This window comes from Pholcus phalangioides, unplaced genomic scaffold (genome assembly GCF_987345545.1).
Source record: "Pholcus phalangioides strain wild (caught in Gottingen) unplaced genomic scaffold, Ppha-v1.0 ptg000015l_1, whole genome shotgun sequence".
Taxonomy (NCBI): domain Eukaryota; kingdom Metazoa; phylum Arthropoda; class Arachnida; order Araneae; family Pholcidae; genus Pholcus; species Pholcus phalangioides.
The window spans coordinates 75,019,376-75,037,353 of record NW_028301608.1 but is presented as its reverse complement, the minus strand read 5'-3'; the positions used below and the strand labels follow the sequence as shown (position 1 = coordinate 75,037,353).

At 39.7% G+C, this 17,978-nt stretch overlaps 1 protein-coding gene across 4 annotated transcripts in view; it reads left to right on the top strand.

Annotated features, from left to right (window-relative positions):
• Sarm (sterile alpha and armadillo motif) overlaps nucleotides 1–17,978 on the top strand; it is a 288,909-nt gene that overhangs the window by 47,338 nt on the left and 223,593 nt on the right. For 2 of the 4 annotated variants that reach the window (XM_089244295.1, XM_089244292.1), the window contains exon 1: nucleotides 9,538–9,960. The exons of the other annotated variants lie outside the window; for them this stretch is intronic. In XM_089244295.1, the coding sequence (XP_089100421.1) occupies nucleotides 9,910–9,960 (51 nt within the window). In that variant the 5' untranslated portion in view covers nucleotides 9,538–9,909. Of the gene's footprint in view, nucleotides 1–9,537; nucleotides 9,961–17,978 lie in introns of those variants that run through there. 4 annotated transcript variants of the gene reach the window in all.

Here is a 17,978-nt window from a genome sequence, read left to right as displayed (position 1 = left end):
ATCTAAATTTAAAGAAACGTAGAAATGAATAGTCCCCCCCCCCTTTTTTATGGGTGTAAGGTACTTCGATTCCCTCCCCCTGAACTTCAAGTTATCTATTTCTGCCTGTTTGAGCTTCCAAAAATGCTTAATTAAAGCTGGGAATTTTTTCGATGCACTTTATGGGGCCCAAAACTAATTTTAAAAACATCCTAAACTATATGAGTTTATGCAGTTGAATATCAAAATACAATACGGAGACAGTAATTTTCATGCTTGAGAAGATATAAATAAAAAGTTGAAATCAATGTTATTACATGTTATTACAATGTTACCCCAACTCAAAAGTAGATCCGGCTAATTACTTCGTATTTTTGATTTTCTGGGCTTCGTATCTCCAAGTGAATCCCATATTTCAAAAATCGAGAATTCAATTAAATTTTTAAAATTATTGATGTGGCAGGAAACCCCCCCCCCCCCCACACTAAATTTTCGTATTTATGCAGTTAAATCGGGCAATTTTAATAGTGATTTCTATGAGGATCACCCTTTTCCTGACCCTCAAAGCGATGATGGTGATGATTATGACGTCTATTCAAAAAGCCTCATTACTGAGAGTATTGAAATGTGGCAAACCATTGTAAAGGCATAAACTATTATACATAACTGGCAGCATTAAAGAAGTGACAAACCATTGTAAAGACGTAAACACGTCTGAAACTCATCGCTAGGGAACCACGGTAACCAAAGTAAACGTTCGGAAAGTGATTGTTGAGGCCCAAAAACCATTGTTGCTGGACAGTTTTTTGCCCATTTGGGGCATTTGCCCTGGGCTGACGAAATTTTAAAGTAGCCTATCGTTCAAGTCGGGTCCCATTTGGTATATATGCAAAATTTGGCGACGATCGATCTAAAATTGTAGATTTGTATAGAGAACACACACACAGAAAATCAATTTTATATATATAGATTCATTATTATTATTCCAGTATAAGTGCATTTCATGCCTTCTGGGAGTTGTTATTGTAAGTAAATAAACAAGATCAAACCTCAGTATTCTGGTTTCCATTATCCAGTCCTTACAGAAATAAGTCATGGAGCTTATTGATGCTCTCCGCTTCATAGATAGTCAGTAAAGTTCTTAGAGTTCTTCAGTTCTGTTGGCCAATCTGTTGTAGCAAAATTCAGCAAAGTGATTGGAGAAACCAGTGGACTAGCCCCAGAAAACTTTCAGCTGTCTTGACGGGAAAGTCCGAAAATTTTTCAAGATTGAAGAGGAACTAACTTTTTTTTTCAAATATGCCCCTATAATATCTGTTGATGTTGAGAAAATTCTCTCGGTTTAAGGCTTTACTTGCAGGAATCAGAAAATCTTTCAATTTTGAAAAACATCTGTTATTGCAAGATAGTGCAGATGCATTTCGCATTAATCTAACGTCTGAAAAGGTAAGAAATCTGTATAAACATATTTTATTCATTAAGTAAATATGCATTTTCGCGATACTTATTTGTATATTTTCACTTTCAGATTACATATCTCATTCATAATTAGGAAAATTCTATTGGTAATTTTTGATGAAATGTAATGTTGAGAGGGGTGGGGGAAAACGAAAGAAAAAACATCTGATTTTGTTAGCTCCAAGTTTCTATTGAAACATTTTCGTTAGACATAACCGGTTTTCAAGAATTTCATATTGCTATTCTGACGCATTTGTTGTCATTTTTAGGTAATTCCTTTCTAGTTTTTAGGGCATTTTTCAAATTTTTGTTAGTTTTTTTTTTTTGAATTTTCAGGGCATTTTTTAGTCTTTTTTTCTAGGATTTTTTAGATCCACAACATCCAAGCCCTGCTTATTATTATGCAAAATAAGTGTATATATTTCTGGGGGCCCTATTCATTTCGGGAGCCCCGGGGCAACGTCCGGAATCCTGCGCAACTCTGCGTCGAGCCAATTTATTAGTCCGCAGATCAATTAACTATACGTGTTTGATATTTTAATTATCAAATATTGCCGCTGTGGTGGTCGAGTGGTCATAGTGACGGACTGGCATTGCGGGGACTTGGGTTCGAGCCCCACCGTCACCACAGTGGTGGTTCGCTGAAGTTGGTTTTCTGTGGTTCCCAACTTCAAGGCGCAAATGCGAGCCGATCTCCCCGTTAAAAAGTCTCGCCACAGAGAGCAACAGGCCTACAAACAGTACAAATATTCAGTCACTACACATCACTCACTTCACTTCTGAGATATAGATGGCAGCACTGAAAAAATCATACACAACACTAGCTACGCACTCAGACTGCTAGGTACACACACTCACAATTCTGGCACAACTCACTAGGTAGTAAATTGCTTATGGCGATAGACCTGAGTTGTGCTCGGTTTGAAAAGGAAAAAAGTTATCACAAATATTAGCGCCCGAGTGGCGCCGTGGTAAGATGCTCGTCTTCCACTATGAAGGTTACCATCAAGTTCCATGGGTTCGAATCCGGGCATAGAACGTTAGAAGCAAGTTCTTTACCTACCGAGCCCGGGGCGACCACCGATGGATGGAGCCTTCATTTCCCACCCAACTCCTCTGGTTGGAAATTGCTGTATGGCGATATATGACCGGAGTTGGTGTAGGGTAAAGAGAGTTATCAAATACAACCTCTGACAATAAAGTTCGGTGAATAGTCCTGTAACATTAACGTAGATGAAATGTTAACGAAAGTTACCTTACTGTCCTTCGAAATAGTCACCTCCCATTACTATGCACCGCTGAGATCTCCTATACATGTCCTGGAAACTTTGCAAGAAGTCTTCTTTTGGGATGGAGTTCAAAAGCAAACCTCGTCACGTTTCGTTGGATGTCAGGAATATCGTCAAATCTCTTTCCTTTCAAAGCGAGTTTGAGTCGTGGGAATAGGGAGAAGTCTGGAGGATTGAGATCTGGCGAGTATGGTGGAAGTTCAATTTGCATCACCCCCTTTTTTGCCAGGAACTCAAGGGGTCTGGTCACACCCCCCCCCCCCCGAAATGTGAGAAAATGACCGAAAAAAGGGAAAAAGATGGCCAAATCCATTGTTCTGCCCCTTTGGTCCCCCCCCGAAATGAAAGTGGTCCCCCCCCCCCGAACGAAATTTCTGGCTACGCCCCTGCAGGAACTGTTTGATGATATTGATATTGGCTGTGTGAGGGCGAGCATTGTCGTGAACAAGAAACCATGAACCTTGTCGTGCGTACTGAGGTCGTACCCTGCGTGGACGTTTCATGAAACGGGTCAAAATTTCAATGTACCTTGCAGCATTCATCGTCGTTCCCTCAGGTAGAAATTCCTTGTGGATAATGCTTTGACTATCAAAAAAGGTGATTAGCATCGTTTTGATGCGTGATTTTTCTGCTCTGACCTTTTTCCGACGAGGTGATGCAGGAGAACGCCATTCCATGCTTTACCGTTTCGTTTCAGGGTCGTACCTGAGACACCAGGACTCATCTTCAGTTCGTTCATTTTCCTGTTCTCAGTTAAGAACTAACGCACTAAACAAGCACTTTGTAAAAAAAGTCTTTCACGGAACACAAACGACGCTCAACTGAACAACGGTGGCGACAGATGGTCAACACCTGCCGCTACGCATGTGCAGCGATTTGCTTCGCCAGTGTTGCCAGATCGGCCGTTCTGACTTCATTCACTGAACTTTATTGTCAGAGGTTGTATTATAAATATAGGACTTCTATATATGACTTTCATATTTTTGATTTTTTTGCATATTTCACTATTTTTACGTGGTAAAGCATATTTTAATTTCTTCAAGCCATTATTTAGAATATTTCTGCATTTTCAATAAGCTAATCTCGTTCTCAAGTTATACAGGTGATCCCTCAAGTTCCCCTTCCACTGCCCTCTTCTCGCCTCAAGAGTAACATGGCAGTAAATCGATGTTTAATTTTTGTTGATTCATCATTCATGTTATATGAAGAAGTGCTGCCATCTGTCTTCGAATTCAGAAGCAAAAATTTAGCAGGTTGTTTTGCCTGAATATATTACGACAAAAAAACAAGACTAAATACAATCGATGAAGTCGAAAAAATTCAACAAAATAGTTCGTGCTAAACGATTGATTACGTCCAACGTGAAAAATATTCAATTCGTATTAAGCGAAAAGAGGGTCATTCAAGTATTACTTAAGTATCGATGGGGGGGGGGGATCGGTTTTGATGACGGAGGGGGTGAATGATGCTTCCGTTATCAACCACCCTTTATAAAAATATGAAATATTAATCAATCGCATATTATTAATCGCATCTTATACTCGGTGTGCCGAAAACGAGAAAAACCTTTCTTTAACTTGTGGGCACCTGAACAAACATTCGACCTATTGATAAGTCCTCCAAAGAGCATTTTTAGTGATCTCTAAATGTTCCGCAGATCCTTCAAGGGTTCTAGAAATGTTTTGCGGGCCGCTTAAATGCTTTTTAACTGTGTCGCACGTCACTCAAGTGATCCACAATCTGGGAATGTGCCACGGGTAACTTGAGTGATGTAGAACTGCACTGCGGTCGCTTAAGTGCCCTAAAACTGTGCCATGTGTCACATGAGGGGTCTCTAAATGCGCCACGGACCGCTTAAGTGTTCTGGATTTGTGCCGCGAGTCACTTGAGCGATCTGTAAATGTACCACTTTTACAATTTTTATAAAATAAGGCTTGAGGTGACGGGCCACATCAGATAACCCCGAGGGCCACGTTTAGCCTGCGGGTCACTGGTTTAGCACATATGGCTTAGGGAGCGGGTCGCGATGAATTTCTTAAAACGAAGTTTTGAGCTTTTTAGCCTTCAAATAGCATTGAAATCAACGGAAATTGATTATAATAACATATAAAGGTATTTTCTTGCGAAATTTTAATTTTTTTTAATATTCTTTGCATCGAAAAACAATTTTTGTTGATCATCTGGGTGATAGGGGGTGCATAGCAAGGCTCATGTCTACGTCCCGCCCGCGTATGTCTCTGAACCCAATATGCGTTAGGAGGTGGGCAGAACTGACGAAATTTTGCTTACATGGGGGGGGGGGGGGGTCAAAAATGGCTAAAAATCCACTGACGTAATACTTGAACGGCCCCAAATTACATTGAGTAAGTTTGCCTCGAATAAGTTTCCACATTTTAGCATCAAGTTCATAGATAAATTTGCATTTTTAAGTTTTCTTTTTCCCCATCCGGGGGATATGCGTTTAGACAATAAACTTTCAGTTTGGTAAAGATTCCAATATAATTGAGGAGAAACTGACTCTAAGAGAGGCATTTTCAACAGTTGATAAATTGAAGAATTTGTGTTCAAGCAGCAACTGATGATTCAAAATAGTTTTAATTGCAGCAATATTTCTCATTTATACATCGTTTCACTGAAATTAATTTCACCGGAAATGGAAGAGGAAAAATTTTTCCTTGCAATTTTTTTCTTGTTTTATAGGGCATACTTTTAGTTTTTTTAGGGTATAAATGCATATTTATAGAGCATATTCAAGCAGTTTTTAGGCCATAAAAATCCTATACCTCATTATAAAAAACACTCCCGAAGTTAAGGATACGTCTTGCCGACTTCCCTTACCTACATTGTCCCGTCGACTAGAGGCTGTTCGCCTCGGAGACCTTATGGGTACGGCCGGGCACGAAAATCACACCTCTCCCTCGCCTTTTCAAGGGCCGGCGGGAACGCACCGGAAAACATTAAACTGTTCATGGTCATCACGTCCAGTTTTTTGTTATAAATATTTGATATTAGATATTTTATATATCTTTCAAAATTAACATTTGCATGCCACACAATTCCAGTAATACACTACATAGGTATGGTCAAGACTTATGGAGAATTGTCTCTGCAAAAAAATATGACCAATATATAAGTGGGAAACGCTGGACGATCTGAAAGTAATATCCCCTCTTTCAAAGTGGCTTCACCAAATTCTGTTCCGTTCTGAGAATGTAGGATAGAATAGAGCTAAAGTAGCCCTACGATACTACACTTAGCAGATCATTATAAAAGGTAAGATTGGCTCAAATAAGAGAGATCTTCATTAAAAAAGAAAACAACGTTCATCATAATCCCTCTTGTTGATCCATCTAATGTTTTGTTGCCACCACTTCACATTAAAGTGAAAAACTTTGTGAAGGCTGTGACAAATCTGGCTCAGGTTCCTCGCGATTGAAAGAAATATTTCTGAAACTGAGTGAAGCAAAATTGAAAGAAGGAATCTTGTCCTGAAATAAGGAAATTATTGAGTGATTCTGTTTTCACAGATTCTTAATCGAAAGGAACTCGCAGATTCACATCTGTGGTGAAGGAGTTTTTTAGGGAACCACAGAGAGGAAAATTACCAACAGCCAGAGCCGTCTTAAGAGCATCATGGACCTCGGGCCAAGTGATTTTTCTGAGGCCCTCTCTGGAAAATTGTTGAAAATTTAAATCAGTTCTCATTTTTGTGAAACCGACAGGGATGGTTACAGTTTAAAAAATGTTCAAAATGTGTGTTCAGAAATCCTTCTGTACCAGTTTTGAAAGTGAAAATACAGTGTGTCACTGAATTAAAAATCTAAATTTTATACGGTTACCGTCTTCTAACTTCCGATTAGGGGCCATTCAAGTATTACGTCAACATCGATAGGTGGGGAGGATTTTCGAATTTGCTGATTTTTTATGACAAATTGGGGGAAGGTTTGTATGATGCATATGTCATCAACCACTCTGTATGTAAATATGAAATATTCATAACATCTTTATTGGGAATGCCAAAAACCTTTCCCTAGTTTGTGGGCAACCTGAACTAACACCCCTTCCGCCTATTGATAAATCTTCTACAGACCTCCTTCTCTAGTAGACCCCTCAGACCGCCCCCCCCCCAACGTCCTGTCTCACTTATGGGAGGGGGAACGGAGAAAATTGTCTACTTTCGCTTCCTTTTGCCGATGCAAATGATACAAATTTTCCTGAATGGTATGTCGCCTCATCCCGTGTACCGTCTGTGCTCCTGTATGATGTGGACGAGAAAAAACCTGCGATGATTTACGGGACAAGCAAATACACTACTACTCATGAAAACAATATGATGGGAAAGCTGTGATCGCAACTAGTTTTTGCGTAGAATTTTTTTTAAAAAAAGCAAACGTTTTGGTGTATTTATTTGCTATTCCCTTGAAATACTTGATCACGCCCACCTTGCACTCGGAAAAAAGTTGGTAATCATTCGCTAGCCAAGACCAGACACATCCGCAATGATTCCATCAATCACATGGATACTTCAAATTACTCAAATGGTTTTTAAGCAACCATCTTGCCATTGACTGATCAACATCTCTGGAATTTACAGAAACCACGATGAAGACGACGAGAGCTCGATAATCGGTACTTTGCACCAACTTAACGTAAATCTACACCACTCCTTTAATTAATAACTTAAACCAGTTAATTAGTAAACGCAAAATACAAGTTAAAAATGCGTTCAGTCTATAATAATGTGAAAAATAATTCCCATGCGTACAGTGTCAAAACAACAGTGTCAGAAAGTGGTAGTCGGACTCCCTATATATATTCTCGAAGGGCAATCCAATCAGAGGCGTACGCAGGATTGACCCTTGGAGGATGGGGAGGGGGTACAATAGGCTTATGGGGTCGGTCGCAATGAATTTCTTAGAGAAATTTCAAGTTTTTAGCCATCAAATAGCATTGAAGTTAACTGAAATTGTTCATGATAACATACAAATACAAATACAACGCCACAACAGGCAAAATTCCCAACGAGGTGGCTGAGAAAAAGATGCCCATAAAAATATGATTGTCATATATTTCAAAAATATAGCAACCCAATTAAAAAATGCAATTAACAAAAATTGTAAACAATATATATACATGATAAAATATTATACAATGCCCATAAGAATACTTATGATTGTCTTATTCTAAGTATGGATAACTTCTCGATTTACCCCAACATGTTTATCGTATTTCTTTTTAAATGTGTGAATTGTGTTAGAATTTACTACCTCCGGGGGTAAGCTATTCCATTTATTAACAACCCTATTAGAGAAAAATTCCCCGCGACACCATAACCTTGCATTGTCCCTCACCAATCGATACTGGTGTTTCCTTGTAATAGCAGTCGATTGGCGGTGTACTAGGGGGCGCGGTAGCCCGGTCGATAAGATACTCGCCTGAAGTACCAAAGGATGTTTAGAGGTGTCGCGAGTTCGACACCCGGTTCGTCCTTGTCAGAAAACTTTCCTGACACGGGTACAACAAAAAACGGCGACTTGACCGCAGCAGAAAAAAACTGCTACCGCAGGGAGTTCCCCCATCGAGGGGTTAGCGCGCCAACCTCTCGATGAGTATAAAAAAAACAAGCCTGCCGTTTGGAATCGGCAATAAATTGTAGGTCCCGGTCTAATTAGCCCTCGTGTGCAGAAAATGACAGTGGTGCGACAAAAATGATCAAAGAGCGGTGTACTAAAAGTTCCATCTCATTGAACCATATATAAAGTACTTTTTCCGATATTTTAATATATTTATTTTTTATATTTTTTTTTGCATCAAAAATACATTTTTGATCTAGAGAGGATGGGGGGGGGGGTAAGAGAGGGTCGTTCAGCGACCATGGCATAATTACGGATAACTTGAGTGACGTGCGCCACATTTCCAGAGCATTGAAGCGGCCCTAACACATTTCCACAGATCACTCGAAGCGATCTTCGGAACATTTATGGATTACTAAAAAAACTCTTTAAAGGACTTATCAGTAGGGAGAATGTTAGTTCAGGTGTCCACAAACTAAAAAAAGGTGTTTCTCGTTTTCGGCAGATCGAGTGAGATGCCATTAAGAATATTTAATATTTTTTATAAAGGGTGGTTGATGACATAAGAATTATTCAACCCTCCCCCTTGGCATCAAATGTCAGCAAATCATTCGACCCCGCTAGCTCCATCGATGCTGACGTAATACTTGAATGACCCTAAAGAAGTAATTAAGTTCTTATACCAGTTCCGCAGCCAGGAATTTCTTTCGGGAGGAGGAAGGGACAAACTGACAGTAAACAGTAAAGTTGACTTCACAATGTGATTCCATATGAAAATTTTTCTCTTATTTCGGGGGGGGGGGGGGGCAGAAGAAGGACCTGGTGGCTACGGCTTTTTCTTATACCACTCGCAAAAGTAATCCATTGCAAAATATGCCGCTCGAGCCAAAAAGATTGTCCACCGATAATTCAGATCGAATCCGTGGGACAGTCCCTTTCACCAGATTCACGACAACGACTAATTGACATGAAACAAAAGACGTTCCTGGAGAGGGAGGGTTTGGTTTCATTCCTTCCAATTACAAAGAAAAAAATTAGACGCAAGAAGAGGAAGGAAAGAAAATGTCCCCGATATATGTTTCTTGACGAACTATAGTTGTGTGTGGGACGAACGTTTGGGCGTCCATACGCTCGAGTTCTGTAGGATTCCTCCTCCGCACAATTTTCGTCTCGATCCGAATGCGTTTACAAGAAGCACCATCCATTGGAAGAGTAGCGGCGACGAGATCCGTTTAATTTCCCCTTTTGATCCCTTTACCAACCTCCCCTCCCCTCCATCGATGTTCGGATTTTTTTTCTTCTTATGCGTTTTTACATAACTCGTTGCGTTCGACGTGAGTTTAGTTCTTTCTAAATAAATGGCTGTTCGACCTTTAACTGACTGGCGTTTTTCGACAACCAGATTCAAGCTTGATGGTGACCTCATACACAACTAGCAAAACAGGCAGGAACGAGGTAGAAAGAAAGAGATTATTCGGTTTTTCCTTGCTCAAGCGCACATACACTGATGCTGTGGAGACTTCCTCGAGCTGCTGTTGAAATTACGACGGAAGAATATTCCGTAAAAACTTGAATAAAGAGCAACTTTCTGAGCCATTAGCGAGTGAAAAATGAAGGCAGTGGTACTGGGGATGTTCAAAAGAAGACGAGGAAAACACAAGGTGAGTAAGTTTCACCCGTTGTTTCTGGAATTGACGAGAATATGCATTACAAAGAGAGGGTATCACGCGTCTCCGCTGCGTTCCAATTATAACGGTGCTTGAGTTTTATATATTGGTTTCCATTCGTTGTTCAGCTGCATTCAGTCACGAAAAATAGTTAACGAGATTCCAATGCTATAATTCCCTCGGTCTGTACTCGTCAAGGTCTCCATATTTCCACACCCTATTTCTTAACTTTATTCGAAGCAAAGAGAAATAATTTAGTAGTTTGACGGCCGAAATCAAAGTTGGGGGTGGGGTTCTTCTATTTTTCATTTGCGTCTTCTCCAGTGACATTTCGACCAGGAGTTAACAGAAGAGAGATTTGAAGCAAAAAACGCTCTTCCAACGAAAAGGTATTAATTTAGATACACAACGACTCAGGTACATGAATAACTTGAATACACATTCCTAAGAAAGGAAAATATAATGTAATATAGCGTAGCAGTATGGCGCACTTGCTCGAATTGCGAGAGGATGGTGGTTCAAACCCTCGCAGAGGCCTGAGGAATTTTCCTTTTAAATTTTCATCTCTGCATCGTCTTGTCAATGCAAACGGATCCACAATATTATATTCTTTGACGTAGAACGCAACTGTCGTTTTGAGTCTCAGGTGCGTCGAGGAGGTACTATAAGGGGAGTAAAGGTGATACAATGAACATGTGTTCCGCGTTTTACGAGAAAGAACCTTTATTTTTTGTTCTGTCGGGGAGGGGGGAAAGGAGCGATCACCTCCTTCTAGATCAATGGTTCCCAACCGGGTGTGCGAGTGAGCGTTTTTGGGGGTGCGAAAAGAAAAAAAAATTACACGTTGACTGGTTATTCAGAAAAATTAAAATGATGATAAAAATTGAATTTTTCAATTCCTAAAAAGATGTGAATCATACCAATATTTCGACTCCTCATCTCTTGGCTTTCGCTTGCAAAAATATGTCAAGTGAAATCAGCGTGTTAAATGTCTTTTTCGAGAAAAATACCATTATTTACCCAAACTGTTTCGTGGTTTGTTTACATTGGTACCTCGGGTTATTAGCATGTTGTGTTTCGATCGATTTAATACTGTCGTGAACACACACACGACTCGGGAAGAACATTAAAAAATTCAGTTCAAGTGTGAGGGAAACATAAATTCATAGTTGTTGCGGCTGGAATTAATATAGTGAAGAACTATTCAATAAATCTTTTCATCGAAATATCAAAAAAAAGGTGTTAAAAAATAAAGTTTTTTCAGTTTCGTTTTTAAATTAATTTTCGAAAAAAAAAATAAAGCCAAAATTAAATATTAGCAACAGCCGAAAAAACATTAAACAATAAGTAAAAGAATTCATAGAAATTATTGGATAATTAATGTAATCAATTAAAGAAAAAACCCCGATTTTTCTAACAGATAAAAAATGTATTATCCGAGGAGGTGCGGGAAGGTAAGTCACATTGCTCTGGGGGTGCAGAAAGGAAAAAGGGTTGGGAACTACTGTTCTAGATCCTCGCCTCTGTGCATTAAAGCAAAAATCACGTGGCACATGATATTGCTACGAGGTCGCCCCCTCACTTGAGGCCCCAGACCGTGCCCGAGTTATGGGCCTATGCATCAAGCTGGCCCTGCTCAGGGAAACAACTGAGAGCCTATGTGATGTGACTCCGTCTTTTTTGCTTTTGGAAAGTTTCCTCTCCGGCGAGTGTTTTCAAACGGAAAAATAATTATAAAAAAAAGTCCAGATCTTAGATTAATTATGTATTTGTACTTTTCTTTATTACTGTTTTTAAAATTTAATCTTATTCTTTTTCCATCCACTTTGTTGGGCAATTTACCGGTTGGGGCTTTTGAGTTTGTATTTGTATATAAATATGGAGTACATATAGGCCTACTCTAAAATTTTTCAATAAACTAAAATTAATCAAATCAATCCAAAAGTAATTAATTTAATTTCTACAGATCAGCTGAAAATGGAAAATAAATTTATTTTTTATTGAAATTCATGTACTAGAACTAAATTTGCACCTGAATCAGGAACAGAAAAAAAGACGAATTTTCCAATTTCGCTCCCCCACTGACAAAAATCAGGCTACGTCATTGCCAAGGATAAAATTGTAAGAAAAGAAACCTAAAACTCTCCAGTGATATCTGATATCAAGTTTCTATTTTAATCAAGTTCAAATTTAAACCATCTTTACGCAGTATTGGTAACTATACTAATATTAACTGACGCCATAAAAAATTATTTCATTCATTCACGAAACATATTAAGAAATTGAAATTTTAGTAGATTAAACTTTGTAGAAGCAAATCAATATGTTGAACTGTCGTTTAGTTCAATGTACATATTCATAACAGGAATTTCTCTATTGTAATTTTTTTTTCAGTCAGTTGTTTTTAGGTTGGTCGCCAATTTCGGTACTAGTTCAATTCGTCTTGTAACTTGAGCTAGGGCCACACTCATGTCAGCATGGTCGATACGAAACTATATGTAGCATTGCAACCACGCGTACGTGCGTCCGCTTGAAGGTTTTTTTTTTTAATTCTGCTTGAAGAAAACTGGGCTAATTACATTACTGAACTAGGGTAAGTAATGAGGGGCTAATTCATGTAAGTAATGAGGGGCTAATTCATGTAAGTAATGAGGGGCTAATTCATGTAAGTAATGAGGGGCTAATTCATGTAAGTAATGAGGGGCTAAGTAATTGAGAGGCTAGTTCATGAACAGGAGCCGACATTTGTCTAGGGAGATTGTGTTCCTTGGGGAAGACCATAGAACTGGAGGTGCATGAGGCTGACATTAGGATTTCCAAATTCTCGTTATTAGGAAGCCATCGCGAACGGGAAATCGAATTTCCCGAGGATTCTGGAAAATTCCCGAAATCACTTATTTACACTGTTTCCCCATTTATACGGCTTATTCCGTTTATACGACGTTTTTTATTCGTCAATTACACGATTTTTTCACGACACGAATCCCAAAGTTTATAATTGATTAATAATATATCATTATGTTATTATTAGAGCTCGTAAGTTCCAGCAAAATGCCATAAATGCCTATTCTTGCCCATTTTCAAGCTTTTCTGAAAAAATGTCTTTTTGAACTTTTTCTGCCACAAACGCGTGCCTATTTTTACTTTAAAACTTGATTAATTACTTTCCATGTTTCTGAATTATTTCCATTAGACTTTAAAACTTGATCTTCAAAATACTTTCTTTTGGCATTTCGTAAAGAGTAGATGTCAGTATATTTCTATAGGTTTTATATTTTTCTCTTAATTGAATGTTGAAAGGATTGGATTTTTATCTACTATAAAGCCTGTCAGTTTTTAATAGACTTGAGAATTGAGCTAGAGACCCAGGGTTGTTTGGGGGTGTGTACTTTTTAATTCTAACTTTTTTTATTTCTGCTTCTTTCAATATATCCTCAAAATGTTTAGAAAAGATTTGATAAGCAATGTTAGGATCATTGCATGACAATATATCGGAGACACAAGGTGGATCAGATAATAAATTTAGTTTGCTATGATCATAGCGAGTGTGGATTTCTTTACGGCTGTCAATACTATTTTTAAAATTATCAAGATAAATAAAGATCGGATAATGTTATCGGATCTGTTATATCGGAGTTATAATGCCCACTGTTGATATTTGTTTCTTTGTTTTAATGAAAATATGATCCAAAGCTGATGATTCTCTAGTGGCATTGGTTATAACATGTTCTAGTCCGTAAGACAATAAAATATTATTGTAATTTGAACAAACTCTGTTATTAGCTAATAAATTTACGTTGATATCACCACAAACTAATATTTCGGTAGACTTTGTGGACAGCGAGTTTAAGACAGAATTAAGTGACTCTAAAAATCTGTTCACATTAGAGCTAGGAGGTCGATAAATCGATCCAATTATTAAGCTGTCCTTTGAATTATTATAATTTACTTCAATCTCCCCATATTGATTCACATTCATCGATAACTATTTCTGATTTGCATTTGTAATTCAACTTATCATGCACGTACATTCCAGAGCCACCAAGTGAGCTGTCTTTTCTAGGTGAAATTAATAGTTCAAATATATTTAATACCCAAGTAATTACATTCTACTTTATTAGTGACCCTGATTCCACTTGACGCGAAAATTTTAAAAGGTGTTTTTCAGCACGTCAAAATTTCAGATAATGAGCCGAAGTTGTTTTTAAGGCTTCGTATATTTGCATGAAACAATGATATTTCGCAGCGTTTGTTGTTGTATAATGGATAAATTTCTTCAGTGCTAAAATTTCTACACTTAATTAACCGCGAAGAGTTTGTAGAATTCATTATTTATTACGTTTTCAATTTAACTGAAAAAAAATTCTAATGAGATCAGAAAAAATTTGGGATTATACTTATCTTCCAAAAACCTTGTCTTTCGTAGACCTCCTTTATATCGTATTTGGAGCATAGCTGGAACACTCTGCACTTCTCGTCCACAGGAAGCGTCAGTCGTTAGTCTTTGCTGCCAGGAACAGGGTGTAGATCTCTTGCATCCTTGGTGTCAGGTGTTCACCGAAATAAATCCTTGTTGCTTCTCCTTGAAATCCAAGATCCTTGGTTCAGACTTCGCAGCGCTCCTATTTTTCCTACTTTTCCTATTTTTTAGAAATATCCTCCTATTTTCCTACTTTCGCCGCAATCGTCCCTTTTTTACCCCTATTCTCTCTTACTATTCCTATTTTATCCCTCCCTTCTTTTGTTTTTAGCCAATATCCCACTACGAAAATTCCGAGAAAAACCCCTGCAAAATGTCACTGCTTTCCCTCCCTTTTTGACGTGTTTTGTTCCGCAGATCGGTTGCCGTAAATAAGAAAGCAAAAAAAAAGGAGGGGGGGGGGGGACCGCAGGCTCTGTCCCAACACCTTCTAAAGGAGGAGCACCTTCTTGCTCTAGAAGGTGTTGTCTGTCCACACATGAGAGACTAGGTTTCTCTCTCTTCAAGGAGCGTTCATCCATAAAGCCGGGTTTTCCTAGAAGTAGGCTTTTTGCGCCGTGTGAACCGAACTGGATCATTTCGCGTCGATAGAAATGTTACATAATCACGCTACGCATTTGTGTTTTCCTAGCGAGACGCATCAGCTCAGGGGGGCTATATAGTATATGACCCTGGCGTCAGCTACTCTAACGGCTGCATGCTCAGGCTTGAAGAAAAGGGAAAGAACATAACAGAAATGAAGGAGATCGGTGATACGCGCGGCACACGACGCATTTAACTCCTCCAGAAGCAGTCCGTCAACCACGCCCGACGTAAACCATTGTCGTGAGCCGTATTGCTCTCCGTAGTGCTTTTCTTATTGGTGAGTAGACGGCGTGTCGCGCTGGGTAATTCACGTGGCGCACGGCACAGAAAACCTGCTCCTAGGAAACCCCGGCTTTACAGGACAGAGCCCGAGCCACGTCTGGTTTTACAGAATGGAGGGAGGGGGCGGGGGACGAGCCGATTAGCCGCTAGCTGAACTCGGTAATTTTTTTAACCTTCAGAAAATAACTTTTTGGATGTCTTTATGTTAGGGGTCATTCAAGTATTACGTCAGCATCGATGGGGGAGGGGGTTCCGATTTGCTGACTTCTGATGTCAAGGGGGAGGAGGGGTTTGGTTGATGCTTACGACATCAACTACCCTTTATAAAAATATGAAATATTCTTAATGAAATCTTACTCGGTGCGCCAAAAACGAGTAAAACTTTTCGCTAGTTTGTGAGCACCTGAACTAACATTCTCCCTATTGAGTCCCCTGTAGAGCCACTTTAGTGATCTGAAAATGTGTCGCGGGCCACTTAAGTGCTCTGGCCCTGTGCTGCGCGTCATACAAGTGATCCTTGATTATGTCGCGGATCACTCAAGTAATCTGGGAATGTGCCGCGTATAACTTGAGCGATGTGGAACCGCACTGGTGGCCGCACCAGTGCTCTGAAACTGTGCCACATGTCACTCAAGGGATCTCTAAATGTGCACCGATCGCTTAAATGGTCTGGAATTGTGCCACGGGTCACTTAATCGATCTGAAAATGTGCCGCTTGGTTTAATTTTTACGAAATTAAGATGGGCCCCCAGGGCCACATTCGGTCCGCACAGGCCAAGTGTTTACCGCGAGTCAAGGGTTACCTATGTGGCTTAGGGGCCGTATTCACGGACATGGTTTAAACTGTAATCACAATTTTTGGATAAGAAATCAACGTAGATTGGTTAAAAACCTGAATTTAACCAATCCGTGTCGATCTCTTATTAAAAAATTGTGACTAGTTTAAACCATGTCGGTGAATACGGCCCTTAGAGGTAGGGTCACAATGGATTTGTTAAAAATAAATTTTGAGTTCTTAGCCTTCAAATAGCATTGCAATTAACAGAAATTGATTATAATAACATACAAAGTATGTTCTTTCGAGAAATTTAAATTCTTTTAAAAAATATTCTTTGTATTAAAAAAAATACATTTTTGATGGTGTGGGGGGGGGGGCAGTCTCAGATCCCATCAATATGCTTTAGGAGGGGGGGGGGCAGAGCGCTGACGGGGAAGGGTCAGAGTTTTTCTGACTTTTTCTGTCTGGGGGAAGGGGGTCAAAAATGGATAAAAATATGCTTACTTAATACTTGAACGGCCCCTTATTTTAAAGCATACATGTGTTCAACCCATGGCCTAAATGTGGCCTGTTTCAAGTGACTCCGGTACACTTACAGATAAATTAAGTGACCCGCGGCACATTTACAGATCCCACAAATAATTTACAGTGCTGTTCTAGATCACTTAATTAAGTAGCCCACCCCACACTTTTCAAAAGGTTGCGTTAAGTTGAAATGTGCCGCGAGTAAATCAGGTGGTCTGAAAGTGTGCCGCGGGCCGATGGTCATCTGGAAATGTGCCGCAAGTCACTTGGATGACCTAAAGAGCGCAGCGAACCACTTGAGTTGTCTGGAACTCTACCGTGACGCACTTGAGTGTTGGTGAACAGTGTCGCAGGTCACTCAAGTGAAGTTGAAATGTGTCAAGAGCGCCACTAAAATAATCTATAAAAAATGCATCAGGCCACTTAAAGTGTTAATGTATGGCTGGAAGCACATTTACAGATCATTTGAGTAGCCTCGCAGCACGCTTCGAGATCACTTGAGTGGCTCGCAGCACGCAGACCATTAGGTGATCAGTGTGCTGCGAGCCACTCAAGTGATCTCGAAGCGTGCCGCGAGGCTACTCGAATGATCTGTAAATGTGCTTCCAGACACTTACAGTAATTTGCAACTGAACTACGTGCCACTTGAGTGAACTGGGAGTTTGCCGCGGGTGGCTCAAGTGATTTGAAAATGTGCTTAGAGTCATTTAGGTGATCTGTGTATATGCTGTTGGCAGCTTAAATGATCTGGAAATGTGCCGCAAGCCACTGAAGTAATCTGGAAATGGGTCCCACTTGAATGATTTGATGATCGTTCGTGGGCCACTTGTGTGGTTTTGTTATTCGTCCTGTGCCGCATGAGAAGTTCGAGGGCCACTGGTTAGCGTGTTTGTTTTAAGGCATACCAGGTTCGTGTTTATGCTATTGACGACTGCCGTCGTCTTTGAAAAGTAAAACATATTCATGAACATATGCAGGTCATTCTAATCATTGTATCCTTCTGATGTAAGTGCAGGAGGTGTTACATCAAGGATGTTCAACACGCAATAGAGTGTGGGCCATTTCATTGATTTCGAGATGTGTCGTGGGTCACTTAAGCCGACATGGAAATATGTCTGGGTCAATTGAGTACTTTGGAACTCTGCCGTGAGTCACTCAGATGTTGGTGAACAGTGTCGCAGGTCGCCGCTGTGGTGGTCGAGTGGTCATAGTGACGGATTCGCGTCGCGAGGTCCCGGGTTCGAAACCCACCGTCACTTCAGTGGTGATCGGCTGAAGTTGGTTTAGTATAAACTACAAGATATATGCGGAACGAAAAAAACTGTCACGACAGGGGGGGGGGGGAAATATTTATATGGGTTT